Here is a 22,956-nt window from a genome sequence, read left to right on the forward strand (position 1 = left end):
CCTATGCCTCAGAGAGGTATAGTTATTACTGGATTGGCTAATCCAGGGTTTTTTTAATTTAAAGGTAACAATATCAATAATAGATTAAGTAATTAAATGTATTCTGTTTGTTAGAGAGGTTTAGAATCTTTTTATTATGTTTAAAAAAATAGTTTTAAATTAATAATTAAAGAATATAAAAAAATGATTAAATATATAGAAGAATTATAGTAATTATATAGATATTCTTTATTATTATTTTCCTTATAGATAAGGTTAGATCCTTTTATTTATATTTATCCCCTATTATATTTATTAAATAAGATTAGATATATTTATCTATATTTATCCATATCATATTCACTGGATAAGATTAAATATCCTTATTTATATTTATTTATGTCATGTATTATATATTCCTATCCTATTTTGGTAAAGAAAAAGATTTCTTTTAGGATCTTATATCTTTATAGGTCTATATAATTTATAATATTATTTTTTCCTTTTTTAATTTTTTCATCCTTAAAGATCTTTTTTTCTAATAGGTTCCTTTTAATTTAATCCTTATTATATTTATTAATTTATTTATAAAGTATAAATATATTAATTAAGGATAGGAATATATAGAACTTTTAGAATGGATTAATAAGATTAGTTTTAATATAAATATTATATTATATTCATATTATTTTAATTATAATTTTAAATATATAATAATAATTAAGATATTTAAGAAATATAATGAATATATTTTACATTATTATTAATATAATAAAATAAATATTTCCATTAATTCTTTTTCTTGATTTGAAAATAAAGAAAAATAATTATCTATTTAAAAATGTTAGGTTGAAGAAATCTTTAAATATCTTTATATTAAAATAATTAAAACCTTAATTTATATTAAATAATTTAAATAATAAAAAGAATTATTAAAAGAAAAAGGCCTAAAAATATTTTAATATAATTTTCAAAGCTTAAAGAAATTAAAAGAATAAGAATAATTAAAAAAGGAATAATGTTTAGTTAAGGAATAATAATATAATATTAAAATATAAATTAATATAACTTCTATAATCAATTTCTTTTTTAACTTTTTTCTTAAAAATATAAACTTTAATTTACCACCATCAATTAATCTAGATTCTAATAATAGAAATCCTTAATTAATTTCTAGATTTTTTTATTTATAAAATGTTTCTATAATTCTTAGGTATTATTTTCTTTTAAATAATTAAATTATTTAATAAAATATTTAATTTAATTATTAATAATCTTAAAATTATAGATAATTTTAATATTATATTCTTCTAAATTTTTTTTTAATTTAATATTTTTTTTAAATTTAATATCCTTAAATATTAATTTAAATATAATAATATAAAATATATTAATTTTTAATTTTATATTTATTAATAATTATAATTAATAATTTATTTTTAAAAAGGCTTCTTTAATTAAAAAGGATTTTAATTTTTTAAAATCTAATTTTTTATTTGGTTTCTTAGTTTGAATTTGAAATATTTTTAATATAAAATATTATTTATCTTATAAAAGATAAATTTTATTTCTTTTATATAAAATTGGTTTTTTAATTCTTTTTTTATTATAATATATTATCATTTTATATTATAAAAATTCAAAATATTGTTTAAACTTAGTTTATAATGTTAAGATTCTAATAATAAATGTTTTTATTTTAGATAATATTATTTTTAATTTTGGAATAACTTTATTTATTAATAATTCTTATTTTATATTTATTTATTATCTATATAATGTTTCTTATAGTAACATCTTGGTGGTATTATTGACTAAAATATTATATGAAAATATAATAAATAATAAGAATTCTATCTAATTATTTTGTTCATAATTAATATAATTTCATAAATATTGTTCCAATATCTGATTTAATTATTTTATTTAATTATTAATCTGAAAATAAGCTATTATAAAAAACTTTTATTTAACCTCTAATCTTTTTATTAAATTAATCTAAAATTTTAAGGTAAAGAACTTATCTTTATTTGAAATAATCTTCCTTAATAATCTATATTTATTAAAAACCTTTTTTGATAAATTTAAAAATTAAATCTTTAGCTATATAAATTTCCTTAAATAATATAAAATATCTATATTTTATAAATTTATTAATAATAATTTATATATTATTATATTTTTTTTTAATTATTAAATATTATGATTTAAATAATTTGATAATAAAATCCTATATAATAATATCCTATAGTTTATTTAAAATCTTAATAAGTTATAAAAATCTATATAATTTATATTTAGTTTTTTTAACTTTATTATAAATATTATAATTTAAAATAATCTTTCTAATTATTTTTTTAATTCCCAAGAAATCATATATTTCTTATAATTATATAATTATTTTAAAAATTCCTAAATATCTATATAAAAGATATTTATATATCTTTTATATAAATTCTTTTTATAATATTAATAATATATAGGTTTTCCCATTATATAATACCATATTTTTAATAATAAAATCTTATATTAATAAAATATCTTTAATTTATAAGATTTCTTTTTTGATCCTTTATTTTCATTTATATTATAATTTAATTAAATATATCATTAATAATATTAGGATATTATTAAATATTTCTTAGAATATTATCTTTTTTTTTTTAATCTTTTTAATATTAAGATTTTTTAATCTATTAAGAATATCTACCTAAATATTCTCTTTTCCTTTAATATAATGGATTTTGAAATTAAAATATATAAAATTATTTACCTATTATAATTATTTATTATTAAAAACTTTAATAATTATAAGAAACTTAAGATTATAATAATCTAAATAAATTTTTAAAAGTTTAATAATTTTTGATATCTATGGTTTCTATTTCTTTAATATTTGGTAAATAGTTATAAATTCTTGATTATATATTTTATATTTTATTTTTAATTTTTTAAAGATTTTGGAAAAATAGGTAATTAAATATTAGTTTCCATTATCTTCTAATTATTCCAATGTTATTCTTATTATTCTATTTAAAATATTAATATATAATTATTTTCTTTTATTTAGATTAAATAACTTTATTATTAGATCTTTTATTATAATCTTTTTCATTTTTTAGAATGCTTTTTTTATCTCTTATATCTACTTAAAATCTTTTAGATTTTTAATATATATTATAATTATTATTAATTCTATAATTTTCTTAAAATCCTTAATTAAGATTTTATTATAATTATAAAAATTATAGAAAACTTATACTTCCATAATGGTTTTTAAGATTAGTCATTTCCTAATCATAAATATTTTAGATTTTTAGATCTTAATTTTTTTTAGAAAGATTATATATCCAAGGTAATCAAATTTTTAAATAAAGAAATTATTCTTATTTAGGTTTATAAGAAACTTAGCTTTTCTTAAAACCTTAAATATTTTATATATATCCTTTTTATATTATTTTTTGGTTTTTGAATAAATTAGAATATTATTTAAATATATAAAAATGTTTTTTCCAAGGAATTATCATAAAATATCCTAAATCATTTATTAAAAGATGGCTAATATATTTATAAATCTAAATGACATTATCAAATATTTGAAATAATTATATAATATTCTGATAATTATTTTTTATTTATTTTTTTTAATAATTTATATAAGGTTAAAAATGAATTTCAGATCTAATAAAATAAATTATTTATTATTATCTATTTCTTCTTTTAGGTTTTTAATATATGATAAAAGATGTTTATCCTTAATTATAATTTTATTTAATTATTAATAATTATAGATATCCTTCCATATTATTTTTTTTTTTATTTAATTTAGTATGACGAACCTATGTCTCAGAGAGGTATAGTCGTTGCTGGATTGGCTAATCCGGGGTTTTCTTGATTTGAAGGTAATAATATTAATAATAGATTAAGTGGTTAAGTATATTCTGTTTGTCAGAGAGGCTTGGAGTCCTTTCATTATATTTAAAAGAATAGTCTTAGATTGATAACTAAAGAGTTATAAAAAGAATGACTAGATATATAGGAAATATCTGTGGTTATATAATTGCTTCTTCCTTCCCTTCCATCCTGAGGTTTGTTGTGATATGTTGTGATGTGTTGTGATGTGTTGCGATGTGTTATGATGTATTGTGATGTATTGTGATATATTGTGATGTGTTGTAATATGTTATATCTTAGCATATTAATCTGGAGTTTAACCGTGATAGGTTGCCTATGTTCTATCCCTTGTGATCCAACAAGGGTCTCTTATAGATGGTTTGTAACATTATACCCCTTCCCTTTGAATCTTTACCCTCAAAGATAAAAAAAAGGTATGTATCTTTTTCCTCTTTTATTTCTATGCTTATTGTATAGAAACTATATCTGGGAAGGTGTAAAAGTCAAGTGTTCGTTCTAATCAATGGCAGGAATGCCATACTTGCGCCGACTATATTGAAATTCATGGTCGATCCGTCCTTCCTTGTTTCAACTGTGACGCTTCCGAAGAAGATTGCTTTTTGTCCACTGGTTTTGGAGTCTGTAACCACTGTACTCGTTGGAATCGAAAACGCTGCGACGTCCTGGAGATGAATGTTCTTGACTGTGTTTCCTGGGCCTGTACTCGTCTAGAGCAGGAACGCAAGGATGCAGAGGACGAACTGGTCCATCTACAAGAAAAGATGGCAGAGAAGATCAGCAAGTTGCAGCGACTTCGTCGCCAGGAGGACTTGTTAAAAAGGCGCGGTCTAGAGTTGTTAAAACTTGGTGAGGAGCAGGATATCGAGGAAGAATAGGCCTGCCTGGCAGAGGAATGGGTTCGCATTGTCGAGGAACAGGTCCGAGTCGAACGGGGACACGGCGTTCCTACCTCTGAGGCTTCTTCCTTGGCCTTCCCCTCTTCCTTGTCTGGGGTAAATTTTGATCTTGGCCCGATGTCACCGTCGACTGCGGCCGCATGGGCCTTGGTCGGTCAGGGTTCTGGCGGTGAAAACCCTCAATCAACCTCTAGACCCCATCACTCATAAGATGTTTCCATGGTTCCCAGATATTATTCTCCTCCAAATAGTCAAACCATTTAATAAAGTACTCGATTTGATCATTAGTAATCCTAGAATCACGAATGGCTTCGACGTTATATTCTTCTGGGTCCTCCTCCAGTTTGACATTTCCTTCAAGTTCGGTGTCCCCAAATACTGGTTCAAGTATAGTGATATGAAACACATTAATTCTTAATTTTATATTTATTAATAATTATAATCGATAATTTATTCTTAAAAAGGCCTTCTTAATTAAGAAGGGTCTCAGTTTTTTAAAATCCAATTTTTCGCTTGGTCTCTTAGTTTAAATTTAAGGTATTTTTAATGTAGAATATTACTTATCTTATAAGAGATAAACCTTATTTCCCTTATATAAAATTGGTCCTTTAATTCTCTTTTTATTATAATATATTATTATTCTATATTATAGAAATTTGAGGTGTTGCTTAAGCTTAGTTTACAATATCAGGATTCTAACAGCAAATGTTTCTACTCTAGGTGGTACTATTTCCAATTCTAGGGCAGCCTTGTTTGTTAATAATTCCTATTCTACATTTGTTTGTCATCCATACAGCACTTCTTGTAGTGACATCCCAGTGATATCGTTGACCGAAGTATTGTATGAGGATATAGTAAGTGGTAAGAGTTCCATCCAGTTGTCCTGTTCATAGTTAACATAGTTCTATAGGTATTGTTTTAGTGTTTAATTTAGTTACTCTGTTTGGCCATTAGTCTGAGGATGAGCTGTCATAGAAAGCTTCTGTTTGATCCCTAGTCTCTTCATTAGGCCAACCCAAAATTTCGAGGTAAAGAGCTTGTCTCTATCTGAAATAATCTTCTTTGATAACCCGTATCTATTAAAGACCTTTTCGACAAATTTGAAAGCCAAATCTTTGGTTGTATAGGTTTTTTTAAATGGCATAAAGTACCTGTATTTTGTAAGTTTATTGGTGATAACCTATATGCCATCATATTCTTCTTTGGTTACCGGATGTTGTGATTTGGGTAATTTGGTGATAAAGTCCTATACAACAATATCCCATGGTCTATCTGGAATGTTAATGGGTTGTAGAAACCCATACGGTTTATGTCTGGCTCCCTTAACCTTGTTGCAGATGTTATAATTTGAGATGACCTTTTTGACTATTCCCCTGATTCCTGGGAAGTCATATATTTTCTGTAGTTATGCAATTGTCTTAAAGATTCCCAAATATCCATATAGAGGGTGTTTGTGTACCTCTCATACAAATTCTTCCTATAGTGTTGGTGGTATATAGGTTTTCCCATTGTATGATACCATATCCTTAATGATGAAATCCTATATCGGTAAAATATCCTTAATTCATAAAACTTCTTTCTTGATCCTTTATTCCCATTCATATTATAATTTAGTCAGATATACCACCGACAATACTAGGGTGCCGTTGGACATTTCCTGGAATATTACCCTTTCTTCTCTAACCTCTTTGGTACTAAAACCTTTTGATCTATTAAGAATATCCACCTAAATATTCTCTTTTCCCTTAATATAATAAATCTTAAAATTAAAATACATAAGATCATCTACCCACCATGATTATCTACTACTAAGAACCTTAATAATTATAAGAGACTTAAGATTGCAGTAATCCAAATAGATCTCCAAAGGTTTAGCAGTTCTTGATATCCATAGTCTCCATTCCTTTAATATTTGGTAAATAGCCATTAATTCTTGGTTATATATTTTATATCTTATTTCTGGTCCCTTAAAGGTTTTGGAAAAATAAGCAATTGGATGCCATTTTCCATCATCTTCCAGTTGCTCCAATATTACTCCCATTACTCCATTCAAGACATCAATATATAATTGTTTCCTCTTATTTAGGCTAGGCAACCTCATTACTAGATCCTTTATTACAATCTTCTTCATTTCTTGGAATGCTTTTTCTGCTTCTTATATCCATTTAAAATCCTTTGGATTTTTAACACATATTATAGCCATTATTGGTTCCATGATTTTCCCAAAGTCCTTAATTAAGGCTCTACTGTAGTTGCAGAAACCGTAGAAGGCTCGTACTCCCGTAATGGTTTCTGGGGTCGGCCATTCCCTTATTGTGGATATTTTGGATTTCTGGATTTTGATTTTTCCTGAAGAGATTATATATCCAAGGTAGTCAAGTTTTTAGACAAAGAAGTCACTCTTGTCTAGGTCTATAAGAAACTTAGCTTCTCCTAAGGCCTTGAATACCTTGTATACATCCTTTTCATATTATTTTCTGGTTCTTAAATAGATTAGAATGTCATTTAAGTATATGAAAGTGCTCTTTCCGAGGAATTATCGTAGAATATCCTAGATCATTTATTGAAAGGTGACTGGCATATTTGTAAGTCCAAATAGCATCACCAAGCATTTGAAATGACTGTGCGATGTTCTGATAACTATCTTCCACTCATCTCCTTCAACAATTTATATAAGATTGAAAATAAACTTCAGATCTAATGATATAAACCATTCATTATCACCTATTTCTTCTTTTAAATTCTTAATATGTAATAAAGGATACCCATCTTTAACCATGATTTCATTCAATTATCAATAATTATAGATATCCTTCCATATTATTTCTCCTTCCTTATTTAGCTTAGATATCCCATCCTTATTCTTCTTAGATACTAAAAAGACTAGGTATCCTGTTGATAATTTTGATTTTCATATAAATCCTCTTACTTCCTTATCTTAGAATATAATACATAGAATTTCGGATTTATTCTAACTTAATCTATAAATTTGATATAGTTTTGGATATTCCCCTTCTTTTAATATTATTTTATGGTTATATCAATTATGTTCTAATATACCTATATCTATATCTAGATTATCCTGGAATAACTTTGAAAACATTTTTACATATTTTTCTTTAATTTTAATTTGTTTTTAATTGTTTAATTCTTTAATATCCATATATCATATTATAAAGCATAAAGATACAGAATATTCCTTTATAAGATTACCTATTTATATTTGTTATAATTGTTATTTCGATTTACTTGAGTCAGCCTCTTTCCAATGCTCAGGGGCTGAATCTTTTTCTGGCTCATCTCAATAAAGTCGATCCTATACCCAGTCGATTCTTGGGTTACTAGCTCTGAACTACATCTTCCCCAAAACTAATTCGTAGTTTATATCAACAAAATCGAAAGATACCAACTCCTAATATCTTTAAATCAAGACAGAAAAAGCTGTAATTTCTCTTTTGACTTTTCCTCCATCATAGGCAATGAAACTTCCATTAATATTACTGACTTAATAAGACATTTTCTTTTTTTGATATAATATTCCATATATGTTAACTAATCTTGGATAGATCAAATTAACTGCATATCCTAAGTCAATCAGGGCATTAAATTTGTATTCTTTCCATATTATCTTTATAATTAAGTAGGGTCCCTTGGCTATTCCTATTGAATATGTTGGCTTAACCTCATTTAATATTGTCTATAAGATCTTCAGTAATTTTTCTATTATATCCTGCTGTTTGTTAATTGTATTGATCATTCCTTATGACAGGTTTATTAATTGTTTGATTCTTCCTTAAAGAATTATAATCTTGCTTTCTAAGTATTGTATTTCTCTTTGAAACTGGTTGATCATCTTTCTGTATTGTAGTAATGTCTATTCGTAATATCCACCTAGGACAGCATTTAAATACTGGGCCATTTGTTTTAGATATCTGTGAATAGGTTTAGTTAAGGTAATTTTGTTTTGTTTTTTCTTGTAAAGTATTGTATGGGAGATCTTATGTATGTTCCTGTAATATCATTGTGCGAATTCCCAGTCCCATCCATTTCTGATTACCCCCTTATAATCCAAATCTTCAAATGTTTTCAGGATAAATAGTTCTGGTATTCCTTGTCCTTTAAATATTCTTCTAGCAATGTTTCTACAGGCTCTCCCGCAATTCCATCTCTTGCATTTTCAGGTCCATACTTCATCACTTTTAGACATATATCTTAGGTCCATTAAGTCACCAAAATTGTAATAATAATAATCCATTCACTCAATTAACCATGCATAGTATACCAATTCCGATTCAGGAATTCGATTCCATCCTCCCTCATCATTAGAATCCCATCGGTCCCATATCACCTATTAATATAGTTACATTCCATCGAAATGTGTCAGAACAACACTTTCATCTGATAATAATATAACAGAGATGTTTTAATTGTCAACCTATACTAAAAACATCACTTCTCCTTCTACTTCTCCTTCTATATTCCAATCCATATCCCATAATGGCCTTTATTCATTCGAAAAAGAGCTAAATTCCTCCAAAAAGACATTCATTTCTTCCTCCTCAGAGTCCCTTATGCCTATCGCACCAAGATTCCATAACTGATTCATTTGGTCCATGAAACTCTCCATTTCTGTTTGTTGGGTGGCTTTGTTATAGTCTGATAATGGGTTTTCCTATTTTTCTTCTTCTTCGAAAATATCAAATATTCCCAAAATTAAAGATCCCAATATTGTCGTTATTACATTAGCTAATCTTCCTTCTAGGATTCATGGCTATTTCTTGGGTTTCTTACATTAGCTCTTATAGTATCCTATTTCCTGGCAATTATAATACTTGACCTTATTCAAATCCTTCTTGGATTTCTTATCATTATTAACTATATTTAGGCTCTAAGTCTTGATAAGTTCCCTTTTTCCCTGATTTTTCATTACTTTAGAGTCTTTCTTTTTCTTATTATATCTTTCATATAACCTATTATCATGAAGAATTACCTTAATCATATATTTGTTGATGGTAGCAGGTCATTCCTCTTTAAAAAATTCATCTTTTACCCAGGTAGCCACTCCCTCATAGAAATAATTAAATTGTATATCTTCAGGCAATTACCCTATAGCCACAAATCGTTTAAATTCTGCCACATAAAATGTAACTCACCCCTTCTATCTGAGGTAACAGATGGCCTTCCATGCTTCCTCCTTCTTAAATGGTTTGCCAAACATCATCTATATTTTGCTTTCAAAATGTTCGTATAACTCAAAAACATATTAAGACTCCTCTGATTCTTCCTTAATAATGTTGAAATAATTTTCCAGAATGGGTTGAAACCATATAAGGACAATTCTACTCAAAAACTGAATAATAGCAAGCACCTATTATTCCTCTTATGATAGGTTTTCCCTATAAAAAAATAGATAAAGTTTTGCATGTATAAGCCAATTCTTAACATCCGAAGTTCCATTGTAGGTTAACAGGTCCGCTGGTTTGTATCCCTTAACGAGCGGGAAAGGGGTTACTATTCTTTCTCTTCTTGGTTAGGGATCTCTGCCTCCCTCTTTCTTCCTATCTTTTCCATCATTGTCATTATCATCATCTAGAGGTCCAGGGGATACCAATTGCTAAGAGATTCCCAATAGGGATCCCTCAGAGGCCTTTCCTAATCTAACCTCCTTCAAGATCAACTCCTTTTCAAGCCTTTTAATCTCCCTAAAGGCAGCCACTACTCTAGCTTGCCAGTTAGGGACCTCTTCTTCCTCCTGGTCATCTCCTCCTATTCTGACATTGATTTCCTCCTGCATTTCCAACTCCGGGACTTACGAGCATGTCTTAGGAGGTACCATTCTGTTAATAAGTTGGAGTACCTCCTTTATTAATGACAAATCCTAAATGATATGAATAGGTGTAGATGTTCTGGGCAGTGATGGACTGGGCTGTTGTAAATTACCTAAGTCCTCACTTTGGAGTTCTTTTTCATCTGACTCTTCTTTACTTTCTAGGTTAGGGTCTACCAGTTCGTTTCACGTCCAATTGTAGTATCTCTCGAAAGGTAATTCTTGGAAGACGTGGAGGTTTTCTATTCTATCTTCAAAGGTTAGTGAAATAAGAAAAGATTCAACTAATAGTGATAAAGGGATGTCCTGTGGATGGCTCATGTCACTTCTTAACCTAGTACTAATATTAATCAAGGAATTATCAAAATATGACAAACCTATGCCTTAAAGAGGTATAATCATTGCTGGATTGGCTAATCTAGGGTTTTTTTGATTTAAAGGTAACAGTATCAATAGTAAATTAAATAGTTAAGTATATTCTATTCATCAAAGAGGCTTGAAGTCTTCTCACTATACTTAAAAGAATAATCTTAGATTAATAACTAAAGAACTATAAAAAGAATAACTAAATACATAAGAAATATCTGTGGTTATATAGTTACTCCTTCCTTCCCTTCCATCCTGAGGTTTATTGCAATGTGCTACAATATGTTACAATATGTTACGATATGTTGCAATGTGTTGCAATGTGTTGCAATATGCTGCAATATGTTACGATATGTTACATCTTAGCATATCAATCTGGAGTTTAACCGTGATAGGTTGCTTATATTCCATCCCTTGTGATCTGATAAGGGTTCCTCATGGGTGGTTTGTAACATTTAGATATTCCATCTTTATTCTTTTTAAATATTAAGAAGATTAGGTATCTTATTGATGATTTTGATTTTTATATAAATCCTTTTATTTTCTTATTTTAGAATATAATATATAAGGTTTTAAATTTATTTTAACTTAATCTATAAACTTGATATAGTTTTGGATATTTTTTTTTTTAATATTATTTTATAATTATATTAATTATATTCTGATATATTTATATTTATATTTGGATTATCCTGGAATAATTTGGGAAATATTTTTATATATTTTTCTTTAATTTTGATTTATTTTTGATTATTTAATTCTTTAATATTTATATGTTATATTATAAGGTATAAAAATATGAAATGTTCCTTTATGAGGTTGTTTATTTATATTTATTATAATTGTTATTTCAATTTGTTTGAGTTAATTTCTTTCCAATGTTTAGGGGCTGAATCTTTTTTTGGCTTATCCTAATAGAATTAATTTTATATTTAATTAATTCTTGGATTACTAATTTTGAACTATATTTTTTTTAAAATTAATTTATAATTTATATTAATAAAATTAAAAGATATTAATTCTTGGTATCTTTAGATTAAGATAAAAAAAACTATAATTTCTTTTTTAATTTTTTTTTTATTATAGGTAATAAAGTTTCTGTTAATATTGTTAATTTGGTAAGATATCTTTTTTTTTTAATATAATATTCTATATATATTAATTAATTTTAGATGGATCAAATTGATTATATATCCTAAATTAATCAAAGCATTAAATTCATATCTTTTTTATATTATTTTTATAATTAAATAAGATTTTTTAATTATTTTTATTAAATATATTAACTTAATCTTATTTAATATTATCTATAGGATCTTTAATAACTTTTCCATTATATCCTATTATTTATTAATTATATTAATCATTTTTTATAATAGGTTTATTAATTATTTAATTTTTTTTTAAAAAATCATAATCTTATTTTCTAAATATTATATTTCTTTTTAAAATTAATTAATTATCTTCTTATATTATAATAATATTTATTTGTAATATCTATCCAAAATAGTATTTAAATATTAAACCATTTATTTTAGATATTTATAAATAGGTTTAATTAAGATAATTTTGCTTTATTTTTCTTTATAAAATATTATATAAGAGATCTTATATATATTTTTATAATATCATTATATAAATTCTTGGTTTTATTTATTTTTGATTATCCTTTTATAATCTAAATTTTTAAATATATTTAAAATAAATAATTCTGATATTTCTTATTTTTTAAATATTCTTTTAGTAATATTTCTATTGGCTTTTTTATAATTCTATTTCTTATATTTTCAGGTCTATATTTCATTATTTTTAAATATATATTTTAGATTTATTAGATTATTAAAATTATAATAATAATAATTTATTTATTTAATTAATTATGTATAGTATATTAATTCTAGTTTAGGAATTTAATTCTATCTTTTTTTATTATTAGAATCCCATTAATCCTATATTATTTATTAATATAATTATGTTTTATTAAAGTATATTAGAATAATATTTTTATTTAATAATAATATAATAAAGATGTTTTAATTATTAATCTATATTAAAAATATTATTTCTTTTTTTATTTTTCTTTCTATATTCTAATCCATATCTTATAATAGCCTTTATTTATTTAAAAAAGAATTAGATTCTTTTAAAAAAATATTCATTTCTTTTTCCTCAAAATCTTTTATACTTATTATACCAAGATTTTATAACTGATTCATTTAATTTATAAAATTTTCTATTTTTATTTATTAGATAACTTTATTATAATTTAATAATGGATTTTCCTATTCTTTTTTTTTTTTGACAATATTAAATATTCTTAAAGTTAAAGATCCTAATGTTGTTATTATTATATTAGCTAATCTTTTTTCTAGGATTTATAATTATTTCTTAGGTTTCTTATATTGGCTCTTATAGTATTCTATTTCTTAATAATTATAATATTTAATCTTATTCAAATCTTTTTTAGATTTTTTATTATTATTAATTATATTTAGATTCTAAATTTTAATAGGTTTTTTTTTTCTTTAATTTTTTATTATTTTAGAATCTTTCTTTTTCTTATTATATCTTTTATATAATCTATTATTATAAAGATGTTGGTAGGTACGTATGTAAGTGAAGCAAAGTAAAAATAAGGAAAAGAACAAAATAGTAAGGGTAAGACAATGTGTATTAAGTTGTTTAAGGAAGAAAGGTCTATCTATATAAATAGGTAAACAAGATAACCTATTTAAATACAGAGATATTGACTAAATAAGTCACATATTCTTCATTATATAATCATCATTTACTCTATTTTCTTTTTATAACTTAATTAATTATGAATTCATTACTTATCTTCATATTTCATTCATCCTTCTAGTCATAAATTAATTTGGTTATCTTTTATTAACCTTTTTATAATTTTATTTAGAAATATCTTTGTTATAGCATCTATAGGGTTATAATTATTATGAATCTAATGGATGTCATTTATTTCTTAATTTTTATATAATTATCTCAAAATTATTAAATTAATCATTAATCTCTTTTTATTAATATTATCCATCTATATCAAATACTAATACAAAAAGAAAAAATTAATATATAGAATAAAGGAGATTTTAATAAATAAAAGGTATTTTAAAATTATATTAATGGTATGATAAATGATATAACTGATATTAAAATCCTAAACCATTTTATAGATTTTGTTAGTAAAGATATTATAAATAATATATTTATATTTGATAAATAATTAATAGATAACATTTCTAATGATCTAGATTTTATTATCTTAATTAGTAAATCCTTTATTACCTAAAACAATAATATAATTAATTTGTAAACTTAGGTCTTTATTATTTATAAATAATCTGTTAATAAAGACATATAGGTGTAGGTTTTGTAAATCTAATTTAATATAATTAAATCCTTATATCTAATTATCCATCTACCATTATATCCTAATATTAAAAACTTTTATTTTTTTAAGGCTTCATTTAAGATATTAGGCTATTATAAAATAATTAAAAATAGTTTTAAATTAACAAATAAAGGTGATATATATGCCTCTAATCCTCTATTCTATAAATCTTTTAATCATATTGGGACTTTTTATATTTAAAAACTCAAACTTTTCAGTTTAGCCTTTTTAAATAATAGAGATCCTAAAATCCTTATTATGGATAATAATGTGTGAACTATTAAAATCCTTAGATCCTAAATCTATTACTTTTTAAAAACATATCTTAATTCCTACCTTAACAAATACTACATCTTTAATAATAAGAAAATCCATAATACCTATATTGAAAATATTGTTTATCTAAAATCCTATAATTCCAAAAGGGCCTAAATCCATCATTAATAAATAAAGATCAAAGGCTAATGATTTTATATACAACTTTTATTAATAATAATATAAATAAATTTTAAATTAATAGATACTTAATTTTATAAGGCTATACAATGGCTTAATAATTTATAATAATATTCCCTCAAGATATTTATCTTTTAATTTAGCTGGTAATTATATAAAAATTATCTTCTATATTGATATTTTGGATTAGGTATATGTTATGGTTATATCCTGTATCATAATTTTCATCCCTTAATGATATAGCATAGGAATAAGAATTAATATTAGTCATTGGTTTATCCTTTGGATAATAAGTATATATATTATAATAAATTCTTTATTAAGGTTGTCATATCCTTAAATCATAAGTCATAATTTTTCATAAAGAGAAAGGATGTTCCTAGCCTTGATTTTATGAATCATTCTTGATTTGAAAATTGTTGTACCTTGGTGAATTACCTCGTCATATATTTCAGGTTATAGGATACCTTCTTTAAATAATGCATTTATCTTTTTTATATCTGATATCTTATATGATTTACCTGGGGTAATTATCTTTCTATTTGTTTATAACTTGAATATAAAGGTGAGATTATTTTGCTCTTTAGTAATGAAATATAGAATAGTTATATAGAAGAGGTCATTAATATATATAAGATCCTTTTCAGGGATAACTTCAAAATTGTCAAGGTTAAACAAGGATAAGGATAATTAGATCTTAAGTTTCTTTACCAATATTGGAATTTCTTTAGGTTAGATATATGGTTTGATATGGGAGTTCCTGAATGTCAATGTGTCGTTGGAAATGTTAGAGACTATAGTTATATCTTTATTAATAATCATAATGACCTTATATAGACCTTTTTATCTATCTTTTTCATAATATATCAAAACCTTATTACTAATAAATAATAATATAGATAATATTTTTTATATATTAGGGCCATTTTATATATTTAGAGAATCTTTAATGGAATATTAAGCTTTAATCTTTTTAATCTCTATTATAGCCTTTTGAATTATTTAAACCCTTTGGGTCTATGATGGAATAGGTGGGGAATCTATATTGATCTTAGGATAAATATCAAAGATTAATAAAATTAAGATGAATCTATTAAGATTAACTATATTATTAATTACTTTGATAATCATTTAAAATCTAATTACTTTAGAATTAATATCTTACATCTTTTCTATAATAATTTTATAAGCCTTGTAAATGGAATCATAATATTCTTTAATTTTATTGATAGACTAATGTATTTCTATTGGTACCTGGTAATAGGTAACTCTGGCAAGACGTGCCTTGTTTTGGAATTTGATATTATTGAAGTTGATGCTAACATTATGAATAATAATGTCCAAGGATCCTAGGTAGATATTAATCTAATATTACTTTAATACTTTTCAGGTTTCTTTGGTAAATATATTCTTTAAGAATTATGCTGCCTGGAAATTGATAATTATATTAATGATATGGAGGATAGGTTATTTATTTAAATATATAATATTAATGATTATTTTATAATTGAAATTTATGTTTAGATCCTTTATTATGAATTTAAACCTCTATGGAGCTTTTTTTTTAATCTGGTAATGGTAGTAGAATTTATTGATCTCCTTAATGTTATTGATATTGATATTATGGCTAGCCCTGTCCAATAGATTATATAATTTGTTAATTAATGGATGACTAAATTAGGTATGGATATACTATAGTTCAATCTTGATAAAAAATGTTATATCTTTTAGTTAGAACCATGGGTATCCCTATTTTTGGATAATGTTAATGATTATGCCATTTTTATAAATTAATTGATTAGTAATATTATTAAGATATACCTTAAATTAATCTATATCTTTAATTAAAAATAGGAATGGAATATCCATATTTATAATATGGAAATCCATATAATCAAAGAGGATATTTACTATAATAATTCCCAAAAATCTGATAGATAATTTATCTCTAAATCTGATATTAATTTTTTTAATATAATTATCATTTAGTTTTAATTAATGATTTGGATATTCCCTAATAAGGACTAAATATTAACCTTTTTTGATTATTAATATATAAATAATTTTAATATCTGATATAATTTTTTAAAAAATATCTTTATTATATTAATTTAAAAAGAAAATAATATTAGGCTAAAGGTTAATTTTGGGAAATAAAATAGTAATATAATATTAAAAAACTTGATTGGATAGGTATATAATAATTATATATTATTGATTTATAGATTCCTTATTATCCAAGATTAAATTATTTATTTTCTCTTATTTAAATTCTATATCTAAGCCTTTAAATCCCTTATAATTTATTAAGAATATAATATAATTATCCTTAAGGGGGTATCTTTTGGTTTTTTATTAGATATAGGCCTCTTTATATTCCTATTTTAAATGTTTAATAAATTAATATTTTTCTTTTTTATAGACCTAATATTGGCATTTCCATATCTTTGATAATTATTATTTAGAAAAGAATTTACCATCTTTGTTATTATAGTAATATTTGTAATTAATGTAATAAATATTGGTATTATCATTGTTGTTATTGTCGGTAAATAGGTATTATTATATTCCCTTTATAACCTTATAGGTATTAATAAATATTCAGAATTTGTTTGCTAGATCTTCAAAATAGGTAGCAGATTTGAAAAGAATATATTATAATTGAAAAATAAAATAATAAATATGGTATATTATTGTAATCAATTATTATTCCCTTTTGAAATCTGATCTTAATATCCTTTAATATAGGGAAAACTTATCTAACATAATTTGGAACATTTTTAGATTATTCTTTCCTTTATTTTGTTTTTCTATTTTGATATTAAAGAACATGGTAGTTATCTAATTATAATGGTATTGGATCTTGTTTTATTCTATATTAAAATATTGTTATATAGTAAGATATATATCAGTAAATATCTAATATTAAGAGATATTATATAAGAAATAAATAGTTATCTATCTTGATAGAATTATTAAGAATATTATATGAAATTATAATTATTTAATCTTATTGATATAATAGATATCTAAAAAGAATCTAAATTTATCTTTTAAAATATTATATATTTTATTTATATAATTATTTTCTTTATTCTAAACTTTTTTAAATTATCTTATAATAATTAATAGGTATATTTTATTAAATATCTTAATTAATAGAATAATATAAAATATAAATCTTTATTAATTATTAATAAATATAATGGTTTAATTAGATAATAAATCAGATCCTAGGATAAATCCTGGAACCATCTAAGAGAAAAAAATATAGCCTTTTAGGGTATTTATAGGCCTTAATTCTTCAATTAAAAATGTTATTAAAAAGGGTTATTATCTAGGGAATTATTTAAATCTTAGAAGAATATTAATTTAAATATTTAGAAGGGATATGGATTATATATTCCCTTTAATTATTAAATATAATAATAATAATTATTATTAATTATACCTTAAATAATAAGGATAAGGGCCAAAAAGAAGAGGATAGCTAAAATAATTAATATAAGATAAATAACCTAAAAGATAAGGATATTAATATAAATATTTTATATTAATATTATCCAAGGGATTTGATATAACTTATGTAAGAAATATAAGCTATTCTAGGTAAAGGGGGAGTTAGATGTTAAAAGGGGGTGAAGGCTAGGTACTAAAAGGGGATAAAATTTTTCTAAAGGGTAAAAGATTATTAGATATTGTTAATATATTATATACCAACTGGGGCCTAAGGGTTTGACCATAATTGACCAGAATTGATTATTAAGGTATAAAGTGGGGAAAAAGGGATTGGTTAATATTATAATTAAAGAACTAATATAAAAGATCAGATAATGGATTAATTAGAATTATATTTCCAATGATTTACTTTATTAATGTTATAGGTTAGTTAATATCTAATAAAAATGCCAATAATTTTATTAATCTAAATTAAATTAAATGGATTGATATTTTTTAAAGATAGATTAATTTTTATTTTATATTATAGATTAATATTCTCTATGTTAATATATTAGGCCATTTAATTTTAATCATTTCTAATTTAATTAAATCCTATATTAATAATTAAGATTATATAATAAGATTAGTTAAGGTTATTATAAAGTTAATGTTATATCTTTTAATATAAATATTTCTTTATATTAATATAATCTTAAAGGCTATATAAAATATTTTAGATATAGCCTTAAAATCTATTTTTATGAATCCTTAGAAGTACTTTTGGTATTATTTAAATATCTCTTTTATTATCTAATATATCTTTGGTTTATTATCTATTTTATTAAAGTCTTTAAGGATAAAGAATATTTAAGTTACCTTCTGGATATTTGTGGTTACTAATGGGATAATTTCTATTTAGTTTATAACCATATAATTAAATAATTAAATAAAAATAGTTTTTTATTTTTAAAGATAATTAAGGAATTATATGAAGATAATTATATTTTCTTTTTTAATATTTTATTATATAATTATTTGCCATGGTATATCATATGGTTATTATATAATAATTTATATAGAACTTTTTATTTGGTTATCAGATATATTAAGAATTAATAAAATAAAATGGATGGAAGAAGGGAGTTAGTATTATTTATATTATCATAATGGGGTCTTCTAGTTATTGTGATAATGACTCTTCTAATCTTATTAATTTATATTGTTAATTATTTAATAATATTGATTAATGTTGGTAGATATATACATAAGTAAAACAAAGTAAAAATAAAGAAAAGAATAAAATAATAAAGGTGAGATAATGTATATTAAGTTATCTAAGGAAGAAAGGTCTATCTACATAAATAGGCAAATAAGGTAACCTATTTAAATACAGAGATGTTAACTAAGTAGGTCACATATTCTTTATTATGCAATCATCAAAAGAATTACCTTGATTATATATTTATTAATGATAATAGATTATTCCTCTTTAGAAAATTTATCTTTTATTTAAATAACCATTTCTTTATAAAAATAATTAAATTATATATTTTTAGGTAATTACCTTATAATTATAAATTATTTGAATTTTATTATATAGAATATAATTTGCTTTTTTTATCTAAGGTAATAAATGGTCTTCTATATTTTCTTTTTTTTAAATAATTTATTAAATATTATTTATATTTTATTTTCAAAATGTTCATATAATTTGAAAATATATTAAAATTCTTTTAATTCTTTTTTAATAATATTAAAATAATTTTCCAAAATGGATTAAAATTATATAAAGGTAGTTTTATTTAAGAATTAAATAATAATAAATATTTATTATTCCTTTTATAATAGATTTTCTTTATAAAAAAATAAATAAAGTTTTATATATATAAGTTAATCCTTAATATCTAAAATTTTATTATAGGTTAATAAATTTATTAATTTATATCTTTTAATAAATAAAAAAAAAGTTATTATTCTTTCCCTTTTTAATTAAGAATTTCTACCTTCTTTTTTTTTTTTATCTTTTCCATTATTATTATTATTATTATCTAAAAATCCAGGGGGTATTAGTTATTAAAAGATTTTTAATAAAGATCTTTTAAGGATTTTTTTTAATCTAGCCTTTTTTAAAGTTAATTCCTTTTTAAACCTCTTAATTTCCTTAAGGATAGTTATTATTTTAGTTTGTTAATTAGGGGCCTTTTTTTCTTCTTAGTTATCCTTTTTTGTTCTGATATTGATTTTTTCTTATATTTTTAACTCTGGGATTTGCAAATATGTTTTAGGAAATATTATTCTATTAATAAATTAGAATACCTTTTTTATTGATAATAAGTCTTAAATAATATAAATAAATATAAATATTCTAAATAATAATAGATTAAATTATTATAGATTATTTAAGTCTTTATTTTAAAATTCCTTTTTATTTAATTTTTCTTTATTTTCTAAATTAGGGTCTATTAATTTATTCTATATTTAATTATAATATCTTTTAAAAAGTAATTTTTGAAAGATATAAAAGTTTTCTATTTTATTTTTAAAAATTAATAAAATAAAAGAAGATTTAATTAATAATAATAAAAGGATATTTTATAAATAATTTATACCATTTCTTAACCTAGTATTAATATTAATTAAAGAATTATTAAAATATAATAAATCTATATCTCAAAAAGGTATAATTATTATTAAATTAGTTAATCTAAGATTTTCTTAATTTAAAAATAATAATATTAATAATAAATTAAATAATTAAGTATATCTTATTTATTAAAAAGGTTTAAAATCCTTTTATTATATTTAAAAAAATAATCTTAGATTAATAATTAAAGAATATAAAAGAATAATTAGATATATAAGAAAATTATGATAATTATATAAATATTCTTTATTATTATTTTCCTTATAGATAAGATTAGATCCTTTTATTTATATTTATCTTTTATTATATTTATTGGATAAAATTAAATATATTTATCCATATTTATTTATATTATATTCATTGGATAAGATTGGATATCCTTATCCATATTTATTTATATTATATGTTATGTATTTTTATCCTACCTTGATAAGGAAAAAGGTTTCCTCTAGGGTTTTATACTCCTGTAGGCCTATGTGGTTTGTGACATTTGTTTTATTTTTAAAGATTAATAAAATAAAAAAAGATTTAATTAATAATGATAAAGAAATATTCTATAGATAGTTTATGTCATTTTTTGATCTAATATTAATATTGATTAAAGAGTTATCAAAATATAATAAATTTATGTCTTAAAGAGATATAATCATTGCTAAATTGATTAATCCAGGATTTTCTTAATTTGAAAATAATAATATCAATAATAGATTAAATAATTAAATATATTCTATTTGTTAAAAAGGCTTAGAATCTTTTTATTATATTTAAAAGAATAATCTTAGATTAATAATTAAAAAATTATAAAAAAAGTAATTAAATATATAGGAAATATCTGTAATTATATAATTATTCCTTTCTTTTCTTTTATCCTAAGGTTATTATGATATATTATGATATATTGTGATGTATTATGATATGTTATGATATGTTGTGATGTATTATGATGTGTTATATATTAATATATCAAACTAGAGTTTAATTATGATAAGTTATCCATGCTCCATCCTCCGTGATCCGACAAGGGTCCCTCATGGCTGGTTTATAACACATATTTATTACTAAACAAGATCCCATGTGCCTTTATAAAGGCCACATCAATTATGATTAACTGAAAATATTGAATACTAATGAGATCTAGAATAAAGTTGAAAAGAATTATAATTGACTCTTGTGCTAAACTAAATGGAATGGGTATATAAAGGGATTTAATATAATAATATAATTATTAAAAGGGATTTAACCAGGTAAAGATTATAAGATAATAATAAAGTCTTCTTGTAGTAGATATCTTATTAGATATTTTCAAATATTAATATTGGGATATAGATATCCAAACCTTTTTATCCTAGATATCATTATCTTTAATTATCATTTTATATCATCTATTATAAACATTCTATAAGGATTATTTTATTATCCTTTATTAACCTATATCTTTTTAAATCTTTTAAATATTTTATTTATATATTTTTAAAAATGGAAATCATTTTATATAAAAGTATTATTATTAAATATACCAAATAAATAAAGATAAATATATATTTTAAAAAATAAAGTAGGTAATAATGTAGTAATTTGAGGAAAGAATATATATTATACTTCCATATCTTTGTTGATATGGCATATTTAAATATTAATTATCTTAATATCTAACTAGTTAATAAATGTTATAAAGCAAGAAAAAAATTGTAATACTTATAAAATAACATCTTATATAATATAATTAATGCCTACCACTACTTATTATTAAGTTTTGTTTCATTTTATATTAACTAGGTGTTGTCAACCTTAATATACTTATGCTCTACCATAACAAACCCCGCATATATGCCTTTAACCTTAACAATTAATTATTCTTAACTAATTGGTTAGGTTTCTGGTTATTTAATTAGTTTAAGAGATTCAGAATCTTCCTCTGTAGGCAGGCTAGAGTCCCTAGATTGTCTTGGGGCTGGAGCGGGAGGGGCCTTTGGCCGCGGTGAAGCGCCGTCCGGGTTCAAAAGCGTGCCCGATTGTGGAGCTGTAT

At 22.5% G+C, this 22,956-nt stretch overlaps 1 protein-coding gene across 1 annotated transcript; it reads left to right on the top strand.

Moving 5' to 3' along the window:
- Positions 1-4,335: 4,335 nt before the first annotated feature.
- Positions 4,336-4,769, top strand: F4822DRAFT_435405 (uncharacterized protein; the record flags this gene model as incomplete). The annotated part of the gene is made up of 2 exons (XM_051462168.1): positions 4,336-4,344; positions 4,404-4,769. 2 exons carry the CDS (start codon positions 4,336-4,338, stop codon positions 4,767-4,769), a joined length of 375 nt encoding a protein of 124 aa, XP_051308380.1.
- Positions 4,770-22,956: the final 18,187 nt, after the last annotated feature.

Source organism: Hypoxylon trugodes (genome assembly GCF_022578975.1).
Source record: "Hypoxylon trugodes strain CBS 135444 unplaced genomic scaffold F4822scaffold_15, whole genome shotgun sequence".
NCBI classification, from domain to species: domain Eukaryota; kingdom Fungi; phylum Ascomycota; class Sordariomycetes; order Xylariales; family Hypoxylaceae; genus Hypoxylon; species Hypoxylon trugodes.